Here is a 24212-nt window from a genome sequence, read left to right as displayed (position 1 = left end):
ATTGTTTTAAATATTACTAGGAAAATGTTACCCGGATACGTTGGTTTATTATATATTAAGTTGATAAAATCGGATATATCACTTAAAAGTAATCAGTTTGAGCATAAATTCTTTTGGTCGAGTTACTTTTAGTTAAGATACAAATTTGTAAACTCTTGTATTACTAAATAAGTAGTTAATACTAGAATTAAAATTCTGTTAAAGAAATTTTGCTAAATTTATTGTGGTAAAGAATACCAGCTCGTTAGTTATTTAGTATAAACCTTCGTTCCTTTGAAGTTTTTGTTAAGCTCTTAAGTAAGCTGATGACTTGTTACTTACGTAATTATATCTCATCTCAATGACGTTCAACTGATTGAGATTTCTGTTTGTTTTGTTACTTTACTTGTACGACTTCGTTTGCTACAAGACATGATGTGTTGGTACACGAAGGTTTCCATTGTATAAACATTCACAATAAACATATTTAGCATCTCTATCCTTATCTCGGAAAAAACAGAGATAACATTGATTTTATTCATTTATGTTTTTGCTGTGTGAACCCACGTTTGTATCAATGAAAAGATGATTTATAGGTTAATAGCATTATAAAATACATTTCCAGTTAAGTTATCTTTTAACTAGTTAACTCGCTGTAGGCCAAACACACAAAGACTTAAGTAGTTAAAGGGTAAATAATGTAAAGCATAGAGGCGCTTAGCCATTGAAATATCTTGTAATATTTAAGGTAAACAGAATAAGTCTTACAAAAAACATAAAGTAATTTAATATTTTGAGGAAATGATTCTCTCGTCTAATTATATATTGCGACTATTAAATCATCTTTTTTTTTTAATTACAAGGTGTTTCTGCCACGTCTGGAAAATTGTTTTTTCCATCATTGACGTCACTATCCGTTAGAACGTAATAAATGAAGACCTCAAAACTTAAATGTTTTTTTTTTGTTTACCATTTATTAAAAGTTTTATGTAGTTTGATCTGTGTGGAGTTTTTTATTTGTTTAAGAACTTAAAAAACATTGTTGTATTTTTATGGATTGAGGATTATGCAGGAAAATCCAAAGTATTTTCTTCTAGAAGAAATTAGGTCAATGAATTTCCTTCATATTTCCGATGCGACTTTGTAATTAATTTTTCTTTAATAAGTATCTGAAGCCTCCATTTCGCCTCGGCCTATACCTTGATCTTGTTAACAATGAAGTGCTTCTAATGCCACTCTATATAATACCCAACATCTGATCTTGGTCGCGTAATGATTATCAAGCTATTATGTTTTAAAGACCAGTTATAAGTTTAAAATTTCTAATTGTTTTTAATCTGTTTGTTTTATAACAAAATGTTTGGTAACTTAATTTATTTTAATATAATTCTACATTTTTTTATCGCTGGATCATTTTGTTGTCATTTGATTTTGGATATACGTAAGTAATTTTGCTATATTATTTTCAAAGGCGTATACAATATTATATTTTAAAATGCATAATAAGTTGTGTTACCGCTTCAAATCTTATATAAAAAACAAATTATACCATTTTTGACCGCAGTGATAAATTACATTTACAGCGACAGGAATCTTAGACTAGATTTGTTTTAAGATTGTACTCATTTTAGATTACGAGTTTAAACTTTTTTTATTTATTTATTTAATTCGTTCGTCATGTTACATGAGAATTTCCTTATTACTTCAGAACCCTTTTGATCTTTTTCTTAATCTGCTTTGAACCTATAGTCACCGGATCGTAATTAAAACGTACGTCGCCATAATAACGAAGGCCATCGTCTCAGTTATAAATATTGCAATATTAAACAATAGTAGGATATACACAAAATAACCTTCATTTCATTATAATTTACAATAGTTTACCTTCGTCTGACCTTTAAATTTTGCGATCTTTTCAAGACATTATGATTTTTTTTTGTTAATTTTAATTTAGTAAAAATTTTCGACGTCTGATATGTGATAGAAAATCAGTATCAAATTGTAGTACAATTTTAAATACATTGTTATATTTTTAAAAAGATAATAGAGTGCATACTTCTCCATTCTTTTCTGTTCTCGATAAATTCAGATAATTAAGACTAACCTACGTAGTTATTAATTAGTAAAACTATACAATTCATAAAATGGTGTGTCTGTGTGTAAAAAAAATCGCGAATACAAAGTATTTGCTTTGCATATAAAGAAAATGCAATTTTTAAAATTAGTATGTCTGTCTGTCCGTTCACAAGCCCGCGTTTGTTCCGGGTCTACGGAAAGACTGGACCGATTGTGAGGGGATTTTTACTGGATAATAGATAGCTTATGTATGCGGGAGTAACATACGCTACTTTTATAAATCTGCGCTGACAAAGTCGCGGGCAATCGTTAGTATCAAATATTAATACAAGGTCATTTAGATAACAATTTTCCCTTTTTTGCGATGCCCAAATAAGAAATAATATAATTCCACAGTTGATGTTTTTCCTTGTTGGGTTATTACAAAGTTACCTTGAACATCTAGTTCGAAAATAACAGACATCTTGATGTAACAATGTAATGAAGTAGATATGTGATAAGGAAGTTGTTTTCATTAAAAGTAGAATTGACTTTTACTGCTAGGTAGTAATTATTTTATTGATACACATTACCATAGATATTATGTCATATTGTAAATGGCAACATTAAGGAAATTTATCCCAACATAAGGCCTCCTTAGGATTACATTTTCGCCTCACTTTCGTGCTGCGTATGACCTCCCTATCTTCTAATATTATAAATGCAAAAGTTTAGATGGATGGATGGATGTTAGAAAATATCTAAGAAACGGCTCAACGGATCTTGATGAAATTTGGTACAGATGTAGAATATAGTCTGGAAGAACACATAGGCTACTATTACGTTTTTTTTTTATTTCCTTGTGGACGGAGTCGTGGACGACAGCTAGTAGGTTGTAACCCTATGCACATTACTTTTCGGTGTAGTCGAAATAGCACGAATGAACACAAAAATTTCCAATAAGTTTCTACTTGGAGACCCACCATAGATCCCTAGGCACATCTTATATACCTATACCTATATAGCTATACCTATATAGCTATACCTATATATCTTCGAATGTACCTCAAATACCTTCTTTCTGCTTGTTTATTCTGCTTTTCATTATGAATGTTGATGTCGGATACATCTTGTGGTTGCTTGTATTGGTTTGTGTAAAAGATTAAAATTCATTGTTATTTAGTTTTTAAGATGTCCTGTGCCGATCTTAATGTTGCTTATATTTTCACAAATATCAATATACTCAAAAATAAATATAAACTCATTTATTACAGGTCAATATACAAATTTTTAAAAAGTTAGGTTTTAAAAGTAATTAAATAATTGCTTCTTTGGATTCTAATAGCTCTTTAATTTGTTCACAATCTGTTTGACTTGCTTGAATATTGTTCCGTATATAAAAAAAAAAATCTGACGTAAAAAAGCTAGAACTAGTCTTTCGTGTTAAATGTGTTATTTAACATCGCTTTAATCAAAATAAAAATGATTATTATTAACAATAAAGTTTTGATGATGTATGCTATTTGTGCACGATGCAGTTGCCTTGAACTTGTTAATAATAACCTATTTCATATGCTTACATATATATATAATAATCGTACATCGTACACGACCGCATAGTGCTTATTTAGCCTTTGTCAAAGTCGGTTCAATTTTATCTTTCTGCATATAATTTGTTTTAAAATGCTGTCCGGTTGTAAATTTATAGTTTTTCTATTTGTTATGTTGACTTGTCATGAGCTATGTTATTCGACAATACGTAAGTTTTTTTTTGTTTTAATTCGTTTACACTATTAATAATTTACCCTAATAATTAATAATATAATAATTAATTTAATTTAATTATATTCTTAATGAAATATCAATTTTATATTTATCTTTAAATGATCAACAACAACAACTCATACACATAACCGAGAGGAGTAGACAGAGACCACGGACTACGATTGCGACGTCCTGGCACACCGTTTTTTAAATGATATGAATATCATATTTTGTACGTATCATTATCTCCCTGGCCTTTTACCACTCACGTAGGGCAGGTACACAAGGTTTTGTAAACCTTAAAGTTTTGGCTTATGTTTTATATGTATGTTTAAAGAAATTAGATAATTTAAAATAAACCTTATTTTTGATACTGTCAAAAGTGTAAAAAAATTGAATTAAGAAAAAAATTAATTTATAATTTATTTCACAAAAAAATCTCTCTATTCGCAAGTCCGCATTTCTTTAAATGGAAAATATATGATTAAAACATAACTTTTATATAACAATTCAATACTAAATCAAATAATTTGAAGATTTTTAACATGAATCGTATGAGTTTTATGACATAACTTCACTAAGTATATCTTTAATTAAGTACATTAAAGATTTTTTTAACTAGAAATTATCTCTACTTCAATATTTTTTGGCAATAAAATTGAGCACATACAGCTAAGTGAAATTGTGGGAGCCATAAACCCCTACACTTACGTTAATATATTACAAAAATTACAACGTCGATATTTTAAACTCATTCATATAAAATGAAAAAAGAAAAGTATATAAAACTTTTTTGTACTGCAATTTCAAGATGATGCAGTTCTGAAATTTTTCCGTTGTTACTAAATTTGCATAAAAATATATCATAATATTTAAATTAAATAAAATTGCATCTTCCGTAAGTTGTTGAAAGAAGTGATAATTATTACCATTATAACCGGCGAATATACTAAAAAAAACATGGCAGTTTTATATATATTATACGTGTACGTACATCTTTATATTGTCATATAAAGCAGCAGCATATTGACAGCAAGCTAAATACCTGGAGACGTGTATTTCCTAGGTAAATAAAGGCTACAGTACTAACCGTTATAGATATGTACATACATACATATGTACATCACAGAGCACTGAGTACTCAGGTCAGGGTCGTCAAATCACATGTAATTTAAAAGTATGACTTCTTCCACTGTGGTCCGATGAGTCTTGAGTCTAACGCCATTTTTAATATCGTTTCAACTTGTTTCTATATGAATATAATTGATAATTTGTTGCTAAATTGGCTTCGTCCTACGCAGTATTCCAGTCTCCAAATGTTGTCAATATATCAGTTATGACTTATACATATTTTACGATGCAAATAAAGGAAATCAACTATGAAGTGTCAGATTCTACCTTTCTATATCTAGTGAAAATGATATATAACCGCAGTAACAAGTACTGGTACTTGGTAATTGTTGTGTAAGCAATGGTTCATTATCTACTTGATTGCGGGAGCGGTAATGTTATAGGATCCGTAGTGAACGATTAGCTGTACATGCCTTATTATTCGGTACGTAAGCACTGGTCTACGGAAATGCATTTAATCACGAGTATTTAAGATTTCTACGCCTCGTTATCATAAAAATTATTAATACCAAAATATAAACCTTTTTTCCTTATTGTCCCCTATACTAAAACTAAATCTTATTCGTAACTAAATCTCTTATTGTTATAGCGGAGTACATCCAAGTGTGCAAGCGCGATCAGGATACGGTAAACGAGTGCGTGCGCGACTCCATTGAGAAGCTGCGACCAAAGCTGGTGGAGGGCATTCCCGAGCTCAACGTGCCTAGTCTTGATCCATTCTATATTAAGGAGGTATTTATAAATAGTAACATTTGAAATAATAATTCTACATTTAGGTAATAGTGTAATTTAAGGTTCGAGAACCAATGGTTAAAATACGCGGACATTGGTTGCAGGTTCGATTCCCGCAAATCGATTACTGTCAATAACCATATCACAAAGCCTAGTAGAGGTTTGTTGGATTAGTGACATGAAAAATTTGATGGAAAAACAAAATGTGAAGTTTTAAATGTGTTAAGGATTGTCACATTTTACATGGTTCTTATGCGACAGTTGATTATTAAAAATTTCTAATAAATAAATCTATAATTAGATTTTATCTTAATGTACTTTTAATTGATACTAAATATTACTTATTGGAGAAAAATATTTTTCCATTAGTTTTAAAACTTGCTACTCTTAATAAATAATTTAAAAAATTCCGCACGAATGGTAAACATATGGATACAATGATTAAGTGGTTGTAAGCAAAATGGCGTGACTCTGTTGTGTTTATACAAATAATTATTTATAAGTCATTTGAAACATTGAATATTTAATATCTGGTTTTGAATTGATTACCGCATCCTTGGCATCACTCTAATTTCGCATGTTAGATTCACAACCTTCCATTTAATTATGTAAACGATGTAATTAACAAATCTATATATATAAAAGAAAGTTGTGTTAGTTACACTATTTGTAACTCAACAACGGCTGAATAGATTTGACTGAAAATTGGTGGGCAGGTAGCTTAGAACCAGGAAACGGACATAGGATAATTTTTACCCCGTTTTCTATTTTTTATTCCGCGCGGACGGAGTCGCGGGTAAAAGCTAGTTATTCATATTTCTATTCATCTTGGAACGAAATCATGTAATTTCTTTCGAATTGTACGAAAGAGGAAAATACTTACAGGTGTTTCTTGTATATCATGTCCATATATTATAAATGTAGTACAATATTGAAATAGATAAAATTAATATAAAAGTGAAAAAAATATCTTTTCCGTAGATAACCCCACCAGTGGGAAGCAACAGCCGAGCATTCCAGGCTGTGGGCAGGGACATCAAGGTTTCTGGAGCTGGCAACTTTAGCATAAAACTTGTCGAGTAAGTGCAAAACAATCGATGTTTTCACCATTTTTACGCATATCATGTTATTGCCGTCTTTTCTTTAAGTCTGTAATTGCATGATGTTATTTCATAATTTTTAAATTAATATAATTCATAGTCATCAAGGCAATTTGCTTAAAATTATCTTGTCACGAGATGTCGCCCGTAACTAAGTCTGCGCTAAATTAAAAAAAAAAACTTAACCAGTAGCCTATATGTTATTCCTGATTATGTTCTACATTCATGTCGAATTTCATTAAAATCCGTTGAGCTGTTCTGGAGAAAACTTCAAAAAAACATACATCCAGCCATACATCTAAACTATCGCATTTATAATTTTAGTAAGAAGTATTAAATCGTACACTCATTTTCTTTGAAAAAAAGGAGGTGACACAGGTGGTTCAACGGTGGAAATTCATAGTACGTTAAATTATAAAAATTAGCGCCATCTATTGTAAAATGTATGCTTTATAATATTTTTGCTTTCCTGTTAAACTCGGTATAGGATATTACACGAGAGGTGTCTATAATTATTTATTATGGATTTTTCGTAACAACCGTATTGCATTCTTTTTCCAGGGTTGATCTAGAAAATTTAACGTTCCGTACCCGTGTTCGATTCCCACGGTTGCATTTCGAAGGGAAATACAAAGTGGACGTACAATTTTTGCTGCTGCCCATCCGCGGAGAAGGAACACTAGTCGCAGATGCAAGTTAGTTACTATTATATACTCTTGTTCAAATTCTTTCACGACCCTAAACATTAAAGGAGTGAGCAGTAAACGTAGGTTAAAATGTTCAAAGTGTTCCCTTATTCCAGAGTTTCGTTTTTTAAATGGAAAACCATGTCAAATGAGCAAGCGAATTACTTGATGTTAAGTGACCATTACTCAAAGGCTGTCTGTCATTTGTTCTTAAAGATATTTCATAGAAGCCTAAAATGCATTTAGTAGCAAAACTTTAATATTAAGATTTAAATAGTACGGAATTTAGTTATATTGATTCATGTACTCATCTTTTTTAACATAATTTATGTTTTTAGTTAAATGCAACGTTGATGCGGTTATGAGAATTAAAATAGTGGAGAGAGATGGCGTCGAATACATTGAGTTTACGGGCATCGACACAGACATTACTATAAGGGACTACAAGATCAAACTCGAGGGTCTTTTCAATGGAGATAAAGCTTTGGGTAAGAGTTTTGTTCAGAAGCATTTATTTTTAAACAACAAAGAAAACTTTGTGTAGTTAATTAAAAAAAATAACCAGAAAATTATAAGACAACAGAAAGAATCTTTTGACTTTGCAATGATTACTTTGTAAGTAATAAATTATTTCGTACGTAGGCAAATATTTATTTATTTTAATAAATTATAGTGCGGGAAGTTGTTAAACAATATTTAAAAATGTTTTAACGTTATTAATGGAACAAATTTTTTATATTTTTTCCACAGAAGATGCAACAAATATGGCACTGAATGAAAACAAAGCTGAACTTCTGAAAGCGGCTAAACCATTCGCTGAGAAAGGCGTATCAACTATTATCCTGGACGCAGCTAATAAAATAACAAAGAACATACCTTATGATGAGTTGTTCCCTAAACCGTAACTTTATTTGTAATTGTTATGTTTGTTTGTAATATAAATTTTTTACCTCATATTTATATTTATGACTAATATTCGTATACTAATAAAAAAAGTTTTTTGATATTTTTGCCAATGTACTTAAAGATGACATAGTTTCAAATTATTGTTGAAAGATAAAGAGATAAAAGGTAATTTTTAAAAGGAATTCGTCCTTTACCAAACATAAAATACTTACTAAAATTATATAAAAAAAATACAATAAAATAAAATACACAAAATAAAATACAATAAAATACTTAACATATAATTCGAATGATTTACTTGTAATTTTGTTTGAAGTTATACTGAGTATTAAAAAGCATTTAAAATAAATTACAAATATGTACATCAATTTCTTATAGCCTTAGGTCAATTGAACTAAATATTAAATTATTTGCTATCGTGACAGATCAATAAAAAATTTGTTCTGGTTTTTTTTTTGATAAAATACAGTTTTTTAATACTTGTTTGTTTTATTTTATTATGCTACTAAATGATGATGGTAACTAAATGAGTCTTTCTGAATTAAATGCTGGCGTCATTTTTTCCGAGGTCATATAAAAGCTTATTGCAATTTTTCTTTTAAATTAAAATTCTCTGTACGCTCATACTGGAATTACTTTATAGTTCGTTCACTGAAAGCTAATATAACATTCAAGGTAAAAATATTGGGCAATTTTGTTAATGGTTACTTGCTGATTGTAAGACATATTGCAACAATGTTTGCAGTTTCATTATATTGCTAAGATATTGTTGTACAATTATTATTTATATAGATGTAATATTGGTGTTGCATTTCTATTAGTCGGAGTATCACAGTAGACTTTTAGTTTTACCTGTAGTAGGAATCTCCAAACGAGAAATCGGTTTATACAATGATAAGGGACTCCATAGATGTCTCAAACAACAACAACAGAAAAACCTCGCTAACATGATAAAGTAAACCATGACCTGAGATATTGAGTTTAACAAGCTAAGGAAATATTCTAAGGATTTGCACTTTTACAATCCTCTAGAGCAGGGATCCTCAAACTATTTTGGACAAGTGACCCCCTTTTCCAAAATCAACTGTTACCACAGGCCCCCATGGCTAAATTACCTACTTTTAAGATCAATTATTATTATTCATTCTGACTTAGGTCAATAGAAGAAGACAGAGTGAGAATTAGCAATACTTTAAGTTTAAGACCCCTTTTGGAATCCCTGATCTAGAGCTACCTGAAGGTTTCAGCCATACCTAGAGATTCAACATGTAAGAGAACTACAGTATTTAATATTATTAATCAATTCTTCGTCACAGTATAACGTTATTTGCCATCAACGTGCTGTTTTGTTGAATTAACGTATTCGATGAGAGTAATTGGCGAAAATGTGGTAATAGCGGTTGGAATGTTGACGTTAGGTGAGTTTCCTACGGAACAGGCGGTGGCGAGCGGCGACGGTGAAGCAACCGGCTGGTCAAGGCGACCCACGTTGCCGACACACCGCCATGCCGATAAGCCAAAACACTGCTACGCCGCCAATGCATCACGCTAAACCTCGGAGCTGAAGAGTTCTGTTGTGGTCCTTTGGAGATATTAAAATACTTTCCCTTGCATTCGAGGCTGGTCACTGAGAAGTTTTGCTGAGATCAAATCTTATGTATCCATGTTTTTCACTTTCAGCACGATATATGTACCACGTACACGAGAATATGTATACATACGTCAATAACCATGTGCTCTTTAACGACCCAAACAACGTCAAGAGACATTGTATAGGTACAGTATAAATATTGAAAAAGTTGAAAACTGGAATATGCTTTATTCTCATTATATCCGGTAAACAGGTAAATAATGCTACACAATCTGATTTACTAAATATATATATTTATATACAAATATTACGAGGTACTTCGCTTATTCCTTTACTTAACCATTAATTCTAATAAAATTTTAATTTCAAATTGTATTTTCCTTTTAAATAAATTAGATAATTTTGTTGATTATCCAATTTGTTTTACTTCTGTAACATTTATCAGGAAATATACTATTGTTAGTTTTTAAATCCGAGCTTAGTATTTGCGAAAACATTTTACGTAAAGGCCATCGTTAATTTCAGGTCAGGGATGTTTAGACCGAGAGAGTGCTTTTTTATCACGATGAGGAAACAAGAGAGATAGCTTGTTAATTTTTACCTGACAGATGTTTTATCTTAAATTCAAAGTATAAAATAAAAAAGTTAAATCATCGTTAAATCTCTTTTCTTTTATTTTTAAAACTATAAAGTTATCATAAAAGGTTTATTACAAAAATAACATAGAATAAAATATGGGTTGAAAGAAGTAAATATATACTTTGTGCATACTTTCAATAAATAAATAATTTCTCTTAAAACGTTTCGTTATTTAAAACACAATTTAAAAAAAATATAAAATATCCAGATTTTTGAATAATATTAGGAAAAAAATGTAAATTATGAAACAACAATAAAGATATATAATGAAAAAAAAAACGCAATTGAAAAGTTTACTTAACTTTTAAATTACCCTATTTTAAGTTGCAGTACAAAGTAATTGCTATTTCATCTACAGGCGCAAAATAAGTATTTAACATACAAAACACATAATTAAGAGTTTGTAATGTACGTTCCAAGTTTCATGAAGCAAAGGAGATTGGCACAGAGCGGAAGCGCAGCACGTGATCTATACCGGCATTGCACCGGCGTTGGTGTGGGCACGTTTCCAGGACATGTCGGTTCCTTCCACACACTGCAATGTGCGGATCTCAGTAATCAGGATATCTGATAAATTATTGATGACTTAGGACTAAAGCAATAGATTAATTAATAAAATATGCCATTTAAAAATAAAAGTGAAAGTGAAGGAAACAATTTTAATAATATATTCGAATTTAATGTCATTGCATATTTGATTAAAGGTTTAGTAAAAGTCAGACAGTACAGTATCAATGTCTTTGCCATGAGTAAACGCAGAATCATTCGCAGTTACAATTATTAATTTTATTTCATTTTATTTATTTACTGTTCTTAATTTTATTAATTGATTTTAAAACGATTAAAACGATTTGGGTGCAAATTTTTAATTTTGACATTCAAGATTAATTATTATATAATTACTAGCTGTCGCCCGCGACTCCGTCCGCGCACAGTTAAAAAAAAACTAAATGGGGGGGGGGTTATGAAAAATAGATGTTGGCCGATTCTCAGACCTATTGAATATGCTCACAAAATTTCATCAAAATCGGTCAAGCGGTTTCGGAGGAGTATGGCAACGAAAACTGTGACACGAGAATTTTATATATTAGATCTTTGTTCCTGAACATATAAATATGTAGAAGTAATCTCAGTTTGGTTTCAGTAAAGCATTACTCCGTAAATCAGCGCATATACGTATGAACGAAATTATACCGTCACTGCCCTAAATCTTAAGTCATTGAGGTGCCAATGAACCGAATCACAAATATCGATATCGCAATCGATTCAAGGAGCGATCCAGAATAGAAGGGCTGACGACCACTCACGCGCGTCCTTAGCGCAGGCGCGAAGAGCGTGTTGGAGCCCGCGGCAGGTCGTGGCTGGCTCTTGTATCAGTGGCAGCCGACATCGCGCCCCGGCTGGCCGGTCCCTCACAACATCGTACTCACGCGTTTGTGCAACTTTAAACATGTTATCGACAGTGCTACTCATCGCTTTACCTTTGGTTACCGCTGAAATACGTAAGTTATATATGTATGAGTATTATGCACGTTTGTATGTTTATATTTAAACTATTATTTCACAAAAATCTAATAATATAATTAGAGTTCTTTTAATACTACGACCATGTACGAGTAACTGATAGAAAAATGATCGTAAATTAAAAAATAAAAATACGATATTTTGGATACTTCTTTGATAGAGTATTAGATTTCAACGCGTCACGACAATTTTACCTCGTAAACTACATAATACTATTTGCTGATTTGTTAAAAAAATATCTTGTGTAACATAAATATCATGAAAATTAAGTAAGTATTATGTATATAAATAATACTTACAATACATAATTTATTATTAAATGCAAATTTCAATGTTTAGTGACGATTGTAATTGTTTAATGGCAAATATTATTTTTCAAAGCATACAAAGAAATAATTTCGAATATTTTTTTCATTGCTTGAATCGGCCCATTTAAAAATAAAATAAATTACTTCAAATTTTCCGACAGTATTTAAAGAGATGTTTCAAATTTTTGTCATAGTACTGCGACTGATTAGAAATTAGATAAAACGTTATGACTACACTATGGAAGAGATTGTCCAAACCAGAATCGGCAAGTAGCAAAATATTGACAAATAGTTGCGACAAGCAGGTGACTATCGGGACATTTAAGTAACTACATGAAATACAAAATTGTAACTTAGTTTTGCTCCTCTAATTAGTGTTCAGTATGAAGTCCCTAAATAACTGCAGAGGTCGTGTTAACAAATATATTCCAATATACAACTTAATGGAATATTTACTAATCACTAGTATTCATTGGAAATATAACGCCCATGGGCTGGATTCTTTTGCTAATTCCAGACCTAATAAGGAGTTACGTATCAGACTTCGCTCGCCTTTATTATACCATTATGGAAAGCGATTTGTTTCATCAAATCAAAAATCATGGAGCAATCAGTTAGAGCATTTCATCGTTTTATTTTATTATATTTTATAACATAATTAAATTGTTGAAACTTTCGTGACACATAATAATAAATTAATTAAGAACGGCTTAACTAGTCGGCGAAACTAGTCGGTGCCGTCACCGGACGATCACACCTGAATTAAGTCTTTCTTAATTAATTTATTTTTATAATATAGCTGTTCTCCGACCCTGCGATACCATAATGAAAACACTCCCTTTTACAGTCCAGATGACCTATTAGTCTGTTTTTATGTATATGATTGTACATAGCTGGTATATAACTCGGTATAAGATACGATTTCATTTAAAATTTCTATTCTCGACGACATTCATGGAGATCTTGTTAATAGGATCCAATTACGTGAGACTTAATGTCGGAAGCCAATGATATGAATCCCGATATGTGCGTGAAACTCTATAGATAACATCTCTTCCACGTGCAACGTTTTTTCTATCCGGAAGTTTAAATAGTTTACTTTGGGATTTTCGTTTACTGCCGCAATCATTCATTATTTGGTCGCTAATGGACAATTTTTATCTAAATAACACTGATCTGTATATATATGGACAGGCTTTAAACCGTAGTATTTTATGCATATTTGAAATACGCCATTTTGGAACTGACGATTGTTGTTGGTACCGATGTTGAGCATTCCAACTATTAAAAGACACTAAGTGCGGCATAGTAAATTAACTGTAGTTTGATAAGGTTATTAAATTAAGATTAATGTAGTTTAAAACTATACAATAATTTATGTACAAATATCAGTATTGTGGTCTGCGGGCTTCGCATGAATATTTGTGATCATCGCCATCGTATCTCATCTTAGCTCATCGAGAAAATTCGTATAAAATCTTGTTGAGCGTAAAGTAAAGCCCTATCTGGCGTAAAGTACACCAAACATGTCATGCTAATTTTGATTATATGACGATGACGATAAGAAGGCGATTGACACAAATTATGACATTGAATATAAATCTGCTTTGGAAATACTTGAAAAATTTCTAATTTTCCAAATATTTCTTGAACATTAAAAGTATGAAAAGAACGAAAGTGTAAGATTATTTAATAAAGACAAGCGCAAGTAAAAAGTCGTAATCGTAGTAGTGTAAGTGCTAAGTAAAAAATAAAATAAATGTATAAATATATGTTTGTGTTAGCTGTGTTAAATCTTTAACCTTGGTCTAAATTTTCTAGATGTTTGTCATTATTTTTTAATGTAAGCTTAGCTTAGTTGAGGTCAATTGTGTTTATCTTTTTATGTTTAACCTTTTAACGCAATTTTAAATGGACACATGATTCAGCAATTATGTGTTAAAAATACCAATCAATCTTTCATCCAAGAAGGTTAAACGGATATTTTCTATCTTTTTTTGTTTACATATCTCACATTTGACCTATAAGATTTGAATCGTTCTTTATCCTAGAAAGGGTTGGAAATAATTCAGCAATTCAATTCTGTTTCTGTTCGCTTGTTGTGTATTTTCCAAATCTGAGTAAATATGATAATTCAACATTCTTTTATTCACGTAAACATTTAATGTCAGTCGGGATTGAACCTTTTCTTTTATTATAACAACCATAACAGTTTTCATATTGCTACAAATAGTCCAAAACAACTCTATTTAGGTGTCTTCCAGCTGTTGTTTCTATTTACAACGTGAATCGTGATTACGTTAATGTAAATCTATGATATAATCAATACCCGACTGGTCTTGTTCTCATTCAGCGAAAGTGGGAACCCTACGACTGGTTTGCTTGTATTCTACTAGTATTATGTAAACATAACAAGTTGATCGAATTTAATTTATTTGTTGTTGGGTAAGGCTTGCTTTGAAGGTTACTAAAGTTGTGATGAATAGATAATATTGAAGCAAGTGGTTTGATTAGAGAGTAAAACTATTCATTATCAATGAGCTGGTGATTACAGTACACGGTGAAACTTTGATGTATGTGAACTGTGAACTGATGATTAGGCATATTATCCTGTGCAAATTTAAACTTTCTGGTACTTATAGTTTATTAATTAACATTGAAAACATAATTTCATTAATAATTAAATAATTATTTAAACTTTCGTGAGAGACAATAATTAATAAATTAAGAACGGCTTAACTGTGCGAGACGCGACGCGACCGCGAAGTTCTCAAAACAAACACTCGCCCTGAAGATGGACCCTCGACGGGCCCGAAACTAATCGGTGCCGACACCGGACCATCAATCGTAGTTAAGTCGTTCTTAATTAATTTAATTAAATAATAATTATTTCAGTTTTCGATACTAAATTGTTATTCAGTAATGACACTTACGAATTAATTTCTTATTTCAGCTTCCTACATCAAAGTATGCCAGCGAAATGATCCTAATGTTGATAAATGCATCATGAATTCCGTGGAAGAGTTGCGGCCAAAGATGATTAAGGTAAATTACACTACGATTATTGGAGATTACTATAATAATATTTTATTTTAGTTTGTTCGTTAAGTTACAAGGCTATGAAATATACCTACGTGGTTTTGTTGGTTATCTTCTTATTTACAAACATTTCCATAGAGCTGTTTAGAAAGTTTTAGAGACTTGTGTGTTTGTGTTTTATGTGCCAGTATTATCTGGTTTTTTATCAACGGCTGAGGCATCGCTTTCAGGAATAGCGCTTGTATCAGGTACCGGTGGTGCACTATCATTGCCAGAGCTTGGTTGACTCGAATCGTTGGTCGTCACACCGCTTGCAGTGTCCGCAGGAACTGTTACCGTATTGCCTGAATCCTTTTCAATAATTGTTGTAGACGATTGAGTTTCATCTGTTTTTGAAAGCGCTGATGAGGTGTCATTTTCGTTTTTAACCTCACCTTCACTCGCCGATGTGCTATTCGCATTAGCTGTAGAAATGTCTTCGCTTAAAACGTATACATCTTCCACATGAGATTTACTTCCATCAATTTTATTGATCTCTTCCTCATCAATAGCAGCTAGAATATCGCTTTGTGATAGTGCGGTACCGGAGGCAACTGCAGCTGATGAATTACCATTATCACTTGACTTTGCTGTAGCACCACTCACGCTAGCAGCCGATGTTTTGTCATATATCCCAACAATTGTTCCATCTACTTTAGCAGACGAACTATCAACATTCGAACTGTCTGCTTCAGCAATACTTTCATTGAATCTCTTTGTTCCCTTTATATCAATGATGATGTTTGTTTTTCGTGCATGAACATTTGTAGTTGTTTGAGAGCTTTTGGTGTAAACACATTTCGTGCACGTCGTTCCCTGACATTTCATACATCCAGATCCCGAAGGATTATAAGGGAATGGTACGAATTGTACAGGATCTATTTCTTTTGGATACTTTACGGCTACATTTGTTTTCTGTGGTATTCTTATTTGTATAAAAGTTGTTCTTTTATTACATTCGCTCGCATGAAGCTCGAAAATCTGGAAAAGTACAAGAATTAAGTATGGTAACGTAATATGTAGACTTACAACTAGGTATGGACTGTTTTTTCAGCGGATAAAGTAGAAAAATAATACAGTTCAAAATACTGTTATTTTATTTTCAAATAGTATTCCAAAAAAGAAAATTATCGTGAAATAGAAATCAATAATTTATAAAAAAAAATCTACAAGTAAATCTTACCTGCAAGAAAAGCGCCAAGGTAACACACAGTGCCACTTGATGCCGGCCCATATTTAGAGCTAACAATCCCATACAAAATGCACTCCATTCCTTATATACGAAGCAGTTGAAGTACTCAGGTCCTCGTCATTGCTCTTCAATTCATTGTTAATTTTTTTATCGACACCCGTGAAGGCACGTATTGCTTTATTAATTTTAAAGCTTGTAGATAAAAACATTGAAGTTGTTCAAGAGAATTTAAGCGTTACGTACTATAACATAAAGGTGTTAATCCGTTGAATAAATATCTTCATGGCAGATGATAGAAATTTATTTTTAATAAGTCGTCACATATGATGTGTGGCAAATGACGCACATTTCTTATCTATTTGTATGTATGTTTTGCGCCTGCCCTCTGTTTGATATTAAATAATATTCTTTTGTATTCCTTTCAACTAAAGAATATTTGAAAAAAAAAATTATTGTAAGCTACAGTGCTTTCAAAACTTCCGAGGATAATACTGTTCTTGCAAAACTAAATTCATATAACATGCGTTTAGTTTCTACGCGTATATTGCCATAATAGGATATCCTCATACCTTTCATTTGTAATTACAATTGGCGTTGTTACAAAAAACAGATAATTAGTTTGTATTATTAGACCTTACATAATATCCAATATTTCTAAAGCTTGGTTATAACCAAGGTCTGTTTGAATTATGTTTTCTGTCTCTGATTCATTGATGTAATTATTTGCTATGACATTGTTTGAATTATTGTTTAAAATAATGAATACATAATTAATTATCATTATAAAGCTGTAAATAATGACGAGTCATATTTTGTACGATTTTTTTTTGTGTAGGCATATCGTAAGAAATGTATGTCAGTGTCAAAGATGTTTCGTAAAGATCTGAGAGGCATTGTATGTCAAGTTGCTTGAAGATAGAAAAGTTAACAACAGGCGATGATATCTCACAAACCCAGAACTCCACTACACCGACACTAGTATTAAAGAAACAAGCATGTAGCGGTGGGCAAGATTCATCAGCGCAGAATTAAAAAAGGGATCTTTAATATTCCCGTGTGTATCAGCTACTTTCCCATCAAAGTCCCCTCAAAATTGGTCCCGCCTTCCGGAGATTAAAAGCAGCATGCAAGCAGCAGCATTGCAAAAGCAACGTAATTAGATCATATTTCACCTCGGTATTCCCGCTGCAAGTTTGCCCAGTTTTCTTATAAAAAAAAAAATGTGTGCGAAATTAGAATTTCTTTTTCGATATCATTTACAGACACTACAATTTTATTAATATGTATATTACATAGATATAATATAGTCGTGCCTTTTATTCTTTTTAACAAAACAGATATAAAATATGTATTAATGCATTGCAATCCATATATGTATACAATAATCTGTATGTCAAACATATCCTTCGCTCATTTGTCTCGTATTTACGATCTGCATATTGTAAACGCAGCTTAAAGCATGAAAATTTCTTCATCGACCCACTGACCGTTTTGTTACCAAAGAGCTTACGTTCTAGATAACTTTTGAAATTGTGTTTTCAGAGAAAGGTTTTGCGGCGAATAGGTTTTGAGAGTAATTCTCTAAAGTATTCTATATATGTATAGTTCTAGCAAGCGTAAATTTTTCTCAAGGGTCAGCAATGCATCAACAGTTCCTCTAGTGTTGCGGATGTTCCTGAGAAGCGATAATTGTATTGATGTTCCCGCTGATCGTTTGCCCTCATTATCCCTAAATATATAAACCCTGGGATATAAAGTATTAACTCCATTCTACGAAGCGTGAGCTGATACACCGATTTCACGTATTTCTAATGAATTCCAGGGTATACCCGAATTGGACGTGCCAGGTATAGAGCCGCTCAGCCTGGGACAAATCGCTCTTGCGCGGGGGCCGCAGGGCGCCAAACTCACTGCGGTCGTTAATGACGTCAAAGTGCGAGGTCCTAGTAACTTCATCATTGAGGAGCTAAAGTGAGTTTGGTTTTTATTTTAACACTAGCTGTCGCCCGCGGATACGGAGTATGCGCGGAATTAAAAATAACTTAATAAGTAGCCTATGTATACTTCCAGGCTACGTTTTTCATCTGTGCCAGATTTCATCAAGATCTGATGAGCCGTTCCGGAGATACCTTTAAACAAACATCCATCTATCCATCCATCTAAAAATTTGCATCTATAATATTACGAGTATGAGTGGTAAGAAGTAAGATTGTTTTAAATAATGAATTTGTCAAATTTTTCACTTGTTAATGTTAACTATCAAATTCAATTTGATAGTTAACAGTAACAAGTGAAAAATTGAAAATAGAAACATAATAAAAACTTCTTAATTACCATGTCATTGTAGTATATAGTATATCTTACAAGAATTTTGGAATTGGGAGAATAAAATGTGGGGGGATATAAAATTTATCACGTGGTTTAATTACTTAATTATGCAGTTACTTATGGCAATTTGAAAATAATTTTTTTACCGATAAAAAAATATTTTGTTCGGTGTGCGCTGAGTATTATTTTTATTAAGCACAAACGTGTTATAAATATGTGTGACAAATTCCGATATCTAATTTGCGGGCGCTACGTGAGTATTGGTCAATTGTTACAATTACACAACACCAAAACATAATTAACGTAAAACAAAAACAATTACTGCTGCAAAAAATTTTTGAAAAACTTGCAGGAAATTATTATTTGATTAGAATATACCTCTAAAAATTATGAAAGAGAACATATTTTTGATTTTAGTTTATTTTATAATTCAAAACAGTCAAATTGTGGTTTGTACTATATCTGTTTATAAAGACCAATTAGCTGTCGTCGCGACTCCGTCCGGGTGGAATAAAAAAATAATAATAAGTAGCGTATGTGTTCCTCCAGATTATGTTCTACATCTGTGCCAAATTTCATCAAGATCTGTTGAGCCGTTTCCGACTAACTTCCATCCATTCATCCATCTAAACATTTGCATTTATAATATTTATTAGTAAGAAGTAATATCAGTAAGATGACTGCAAAAAGTATCCCGGCTTTGATTGGGGTTACGTTATATTACATGATTTTTTGTTATAGTAAGAAATAAATCTATAAAACTTCCATTTTTCTTGCTTCTATCTGATTCGTTACACGTATGTTGTGTTAGCAGGCGTATAATTCGCTGACGATAAATTATTTATATGGTACTCGACAGATTAAAAGATCATTTAAAGGCAACTGTCATTGTTACTTTGGTAATGAAGAGAATACTGATTGAGACAATATTGTCATCAGTTTATTTTCAATTGTTAGAACAACTCAACAAGAGTTGTACGAATTATGTTAGTTGCGTGCTTTTATAACAGATCAGCATTTAAAGTTGTTTGTATTTTAAACTTCAATGCGATGCGATGCGATGCGATACTTTAGATTTTAATATTTTTTAAAACTCATCATCGTCCCCTCCCTGGCTTTATCTCACGTGGGGTCGGCGCTCAAGGTTTTATAAACCTTAATGTTTTGGCTTAATTTTTTACGGCCGGCCGCCTGCCTATCGCCAACCCTACTTGGGAGGAATAAATATGAAAGTGTAAGATGAAAAGAGTTAGAAGACAATTTATATAGAGCAAGTTATTAATTAACAATAGTAATTTAAGAAAAAAATTGTAACGCTGTTTCATTTGTTATGAACCTTAATTTCCATTTCGTATAATTTGTGTTTAGCTTTAAGCTAAAAAAATTGGCTTAGTGCAAAATAACAGTATTTGATATAATAATTCCAGGTCAGACCTTGACAACAACCGGTTCGATTTCAAGCTGCTACTGCCGCGATTGGATTTCAACGGCAAATACAAGATGGACATCCAAGTGCTATTGCTCCGCCTACAGGGTCGTGGCAACATCACTGGCTCCTTCAGTAAGTACCACGTTTAACACAACATATTATGATGAACCATAAATGATTAATTTGCTATACTTTTTGTTATTTCTGATCATTTCTAGGCTTGTAACTTTAACATGTGCATAACATGACAATAGTCCGAAAGTCGCCATCATTATCAAAGGCACTACAGCCGCGGGTGGGCCTGGTCCAGTAAATTCCTTCATGTCGGTTGGTTTTGGGCTTTTTGGGTTATTAGATATGAATTCTTATATCCCTTTGATTTATACCACCAAATGTAAGTTCGTCTAGGAATATAAGGCGTATGAAAGAATCGAAATTACTTACTAGCTGATAAATATTACGTCCATAATCATTATTTAACAAAAGTTTGTGTATTACGGTCTTATTTATCTATCGGTATTAAATATAATACATTTGTTAGTGAACAATTTCAATAGGAATGGTGCAACGTTTTGCTATGAAGTGAGACGTGCGCTTTATTTCGTCACCGTTTCGTAATCCCGGTCGCATGCATCTCCCTGTCTTCTGTTGCGCTCGCTGATTCGCCTTTAACTTATTTCTATTACTACAAAGTATCAATAGATTGCATGCATAATTTGCATTTGCATTGATAAATTATTACATAAGTTCTGCTTTAAAAATATTAGAAATGTTAGCTTCAGTTTATTGTACAATTAAAAAACTCTGTTGAGTGTTCTGGCTGAATGAAAACTTACAATGCAAAAGATGCACAAAATATAAGGCAAAGATGATAATATAGTTCAGCGCGGCAGCTGAAGCGTGCAGGGATGACGGGCGAAGTCTAAAAGGGTCTTCCGTCCGGCTCCCCCGTCGGCAGTATAGTAGTAAACTTTAAATACCTCTATAGTTTTTATAGTTTCAGTTAACAGCGCCAGTATCCAATCTTTACAACGCCCTAAATTTCCGCATATCAAGAATCAACTTAATATAATTAGCTGAATATTAAAAACAAATATTTTTCTCAACAATCTATGACACCTCTTTTAATTTTTATCTAGGCATAATTAAAAAATACGTTATAATAATACAAAACAGAAATAACTAAATTGAAAATTGATTATTATATGAATGATTTACGAAGTTGTCGGGTCGAAGTCGACTGGCGCTCAGTAGGTGAAGGAATGTGTGTTAATCGGCCTGCTGTTACGTCGCACTAGGTAACCGACTCTAGTATTTTACGACATAAGCGTTCTGTTTTTGTTTACTGCGTGTATTATAAAATTATTATCGGCAGTACCTTTTTTGACCTCTATAATGATGAAAAGGCCGCTGTTATTGTCTTTAAGAGAAACATTAAAATGTATGATAACTAACAGAATAGAAACTTGACTGAACGTTGATGTAAAAATGCTTTAAATTGTCGGAATTATTTAATAACTTGGTTTTTGTCTAAAAGTATTTATTAACGTCAACAATATTAATTATTTTTGTAAATAGTTTTAAAAACCGTATATCTATTTTAATTCCAGAGGATTACGCTTGCAATGTGACCATGAGAGGACACAAAGAAAAGCGCGGAGATGACGAATATTTAACATTTGATCCTTTCAAAGTCAAGCTTCGTGTCGGAGAGTCCTCAATATACCTGACGAATCTCTTCGACGGTGATCCGATCCTGGGACCCGCCACAAACAGGGTCATCAACGAAAATTCTCAAGTATTCCTACAAGAAATAAGTCCGGTCTTAGAACGCAGCCTTGGGGAACTCTTCACGGAAATGGCGAATAAAATAACATCAAAGTTCACGTACAAAGAACTGTTTCCTTGATTCGAGTTTGATATGTTTTTAGTTTAGATAATGTGTGATTATACTTTTTTTCGTGTATATTGCTGGAAGTACACACTGTAAAAGTAAAATATTGCTTTCATAGTTTCATCATTTTATCTCTGCTTTATAAGATTAATTTTTGGTTGTAATATACTACATATTTCTTTTATTTGTAATCAATTGTCACAGATGTTTGTTTGATCTATAATCCTTGAGACTTTAACTGTGGGTTTGTGAAACCAAAACCTGCGTTTAAAACATAATGCTATTTCTGTTTTGTCAAAGATTAAGATAAGACCCACGGTAAGTGCCTACAGTTTAATCAGGTTTAGGAATGGTGACCCAATTGCAATCAATTCAATATTTTATAAATAATTAAAGTTTAATGTATCCAAGAGAAAAGTATAGTTACATTAAAGATTTGATATTGCCGTTATTTTTTATCAATCATTCTTACAACTTCTGTTAGTTTTTTTAACAAAATTTTAATTAAATTACAGCATCTCTGAACTCCAATTCCAGCATTTTATGTAATAATACTTTTATTTTGTATTTATTTTTATATTGGTCTTGAAAATAAATATAAGTTTATTTTTAATTTTTAAATGTGATAGTAATAGTTACGAACAGAGTGACCATCAACATGTTATGGTAAATTATGATTAAAAAAAATTCCCTTTAATAATAATATTAAGTTTAATTTAATATCAAATTAGTTTGATTTTTTTGTTTATAGTTTTATTATAGACTACCACATCTATATAGATAGATGTGTTTTATAGCTGTAATTGTTTTGAATGTTTTCTATTTTAATTTTAAATTAAAAAAAAATGTCACGATTGGTTTTGTACTTTTTGTATTTTTCGTTAATTGCTTTTTTTTTGGAAAAAATTATTTTATCTTTTTCAAATTATTATTTTTTTAAAATGCTACGTTTAAAACAGTTTGATATTGTCATTATAGAAAATTTTTTTGGTTTAAAAATTGTATTAAATGATTTACTAAATAAAGAGATATTTTGAAAATTTATCAAAATCTGATTTATTTTTATCATGTGATACTGATTGACTATAAATTTACTTTTAAGTGACGAACTATAAGGTATCTCTGATAAAGTATTTACCAAAAAAATGAGATTTTAGTAGCAAATGGTATTTTTTTAATAGTCATTCTTCACATTAAAATAATTAAACAAGCAGCACACAGTGCAAATTTCAACGCGAACGAAGTCACGGGCAAAACCCAGATTATTGTAGAGGTAAAAAATAAACCGAGTAAAATACTAACCTAAACCAAAACATTTAAATTAAGCTTATTGTAATTGTTTTTTATGTATATCGACTAAAGGGCAAGTAGTTAACTTGTTTTTCAATTAACGGGCTATTAAAAAAAAACACTTTATCCAATTGAGCAATATGTATTTATAATACCAACTTTATACTTTTTAGTTTTAGTGCTTTAATTAAATGTCAAGTTTGTTTAGTGGTAAATCTTGTTTACCATGTTTGCCATAAAGGGCTGATATGTACGGAATATAATTATTTATTAATACAAAAGAAGTTGGTATAATTATTTAATACTGATAGTTAATATGTGATTTAGATTGAGTATATAGTAAATAGTTAATACCTAATAGTTATTGTTCGATTACTTTAAACCCTTACAGTATTCATAAACAACAAGCGAAGCTAATCTACGATGTGTTCGATTTGTTGTTTTGGGTTCGTTTGGATTTTAACGAGAAAAGTATTACGACCTCACGAAACATGAGCGTTAGTGACAGTTTTTTGTTTGAGATTCCTCATTCTTTCTATATCTCTTTAATATTTACTTTGAAGTAATAAAATAAAACATTTTGATT

General features: G+C 31.5%; 3 protein-coding genes across 3 annotated transcripts; 2 read left to right on the top strand and 1 right to left on the bottom strand.

Moving 5' to 3' along the window:
* Positions 1–3649: 3649 nt before the first annotated feature.
* On the top strand, positions 3650–8415 carry LOC106707863 (putative beta-carotene-binding protein). Its single transcript, XM_014499306.2, has 6 exons — positions 3650–3793; positions 5519–5661; positions 6643–6740; positions 7323–7456; positions 7786–7935; positions 8198–8415. Exons 1-6 carry the CDS (start codon positions 3718–3720, stop codon positions 8350–8352), a joined length of 756 nt encoding a protein of 251 aa, XP_014354792.2. The 5' UTR covers positions 3650–3717; the 3' UTR covers positions 8353–8415.
* A 3509-nt stretch (positions 8416–11924) lies between these two features.
* LOC106707864 (protein takeout) lies at positions 11925–22439 on the top strand. The gene is made up of 5 exons (XM_014499307.2): positions 11925–12085; positions 15369–15460; positions 18508–18656; positions 20441–20574; positions 22053–22439. The coding sequence occupies exons 1-5, from the start codon at positions 12034–12036 to the stop codon at positions 22349–22351; spliced, it is 726 nt and encodes a 241-aa protein (XP_014354793.1). The 5' UTR covers positions 11925–12033; the 3' UTR covers positions 22352–22439.
* On the bottom strand, positions 15511–16833 carry LOC106707860. Its single transcript, XM_014499304.2, has 2 exons — positions 16677–16833; positions 15511–16474 (listed from the first exon to the last, which is right to left on the bottom strand). The coding sequence occupies exons 1-2, from the start codon at positions 16746–16748 to the stop codon at positions 15632–15634; spliced, it is 915 nt and encodes a 304-aa protein (XP_014354790.2). The 5' UTR covers positions 16749–16833; the 3' UTR covers positions 15511–15631.
* Positions 22440–24212: the final 1773 nt, after the last annotated feature.

Source organism: Papilio machaon, chromosome 3 (genome assembly GCF_912999745.1).
Source record: "Papilio machaon chromosome 3, ilPapMach1.1, whole genome shotgun sequence".
Classification (NCBI taxonomy): Eukaryota; Metazoa; Arthropoda; class Insecta; order Lepidoptera; family Papilionidae; genus Papilio; species Papilio machaon.
This window is presented reverse-complemented; position numbering and strand designations above follow the sequence as displayed.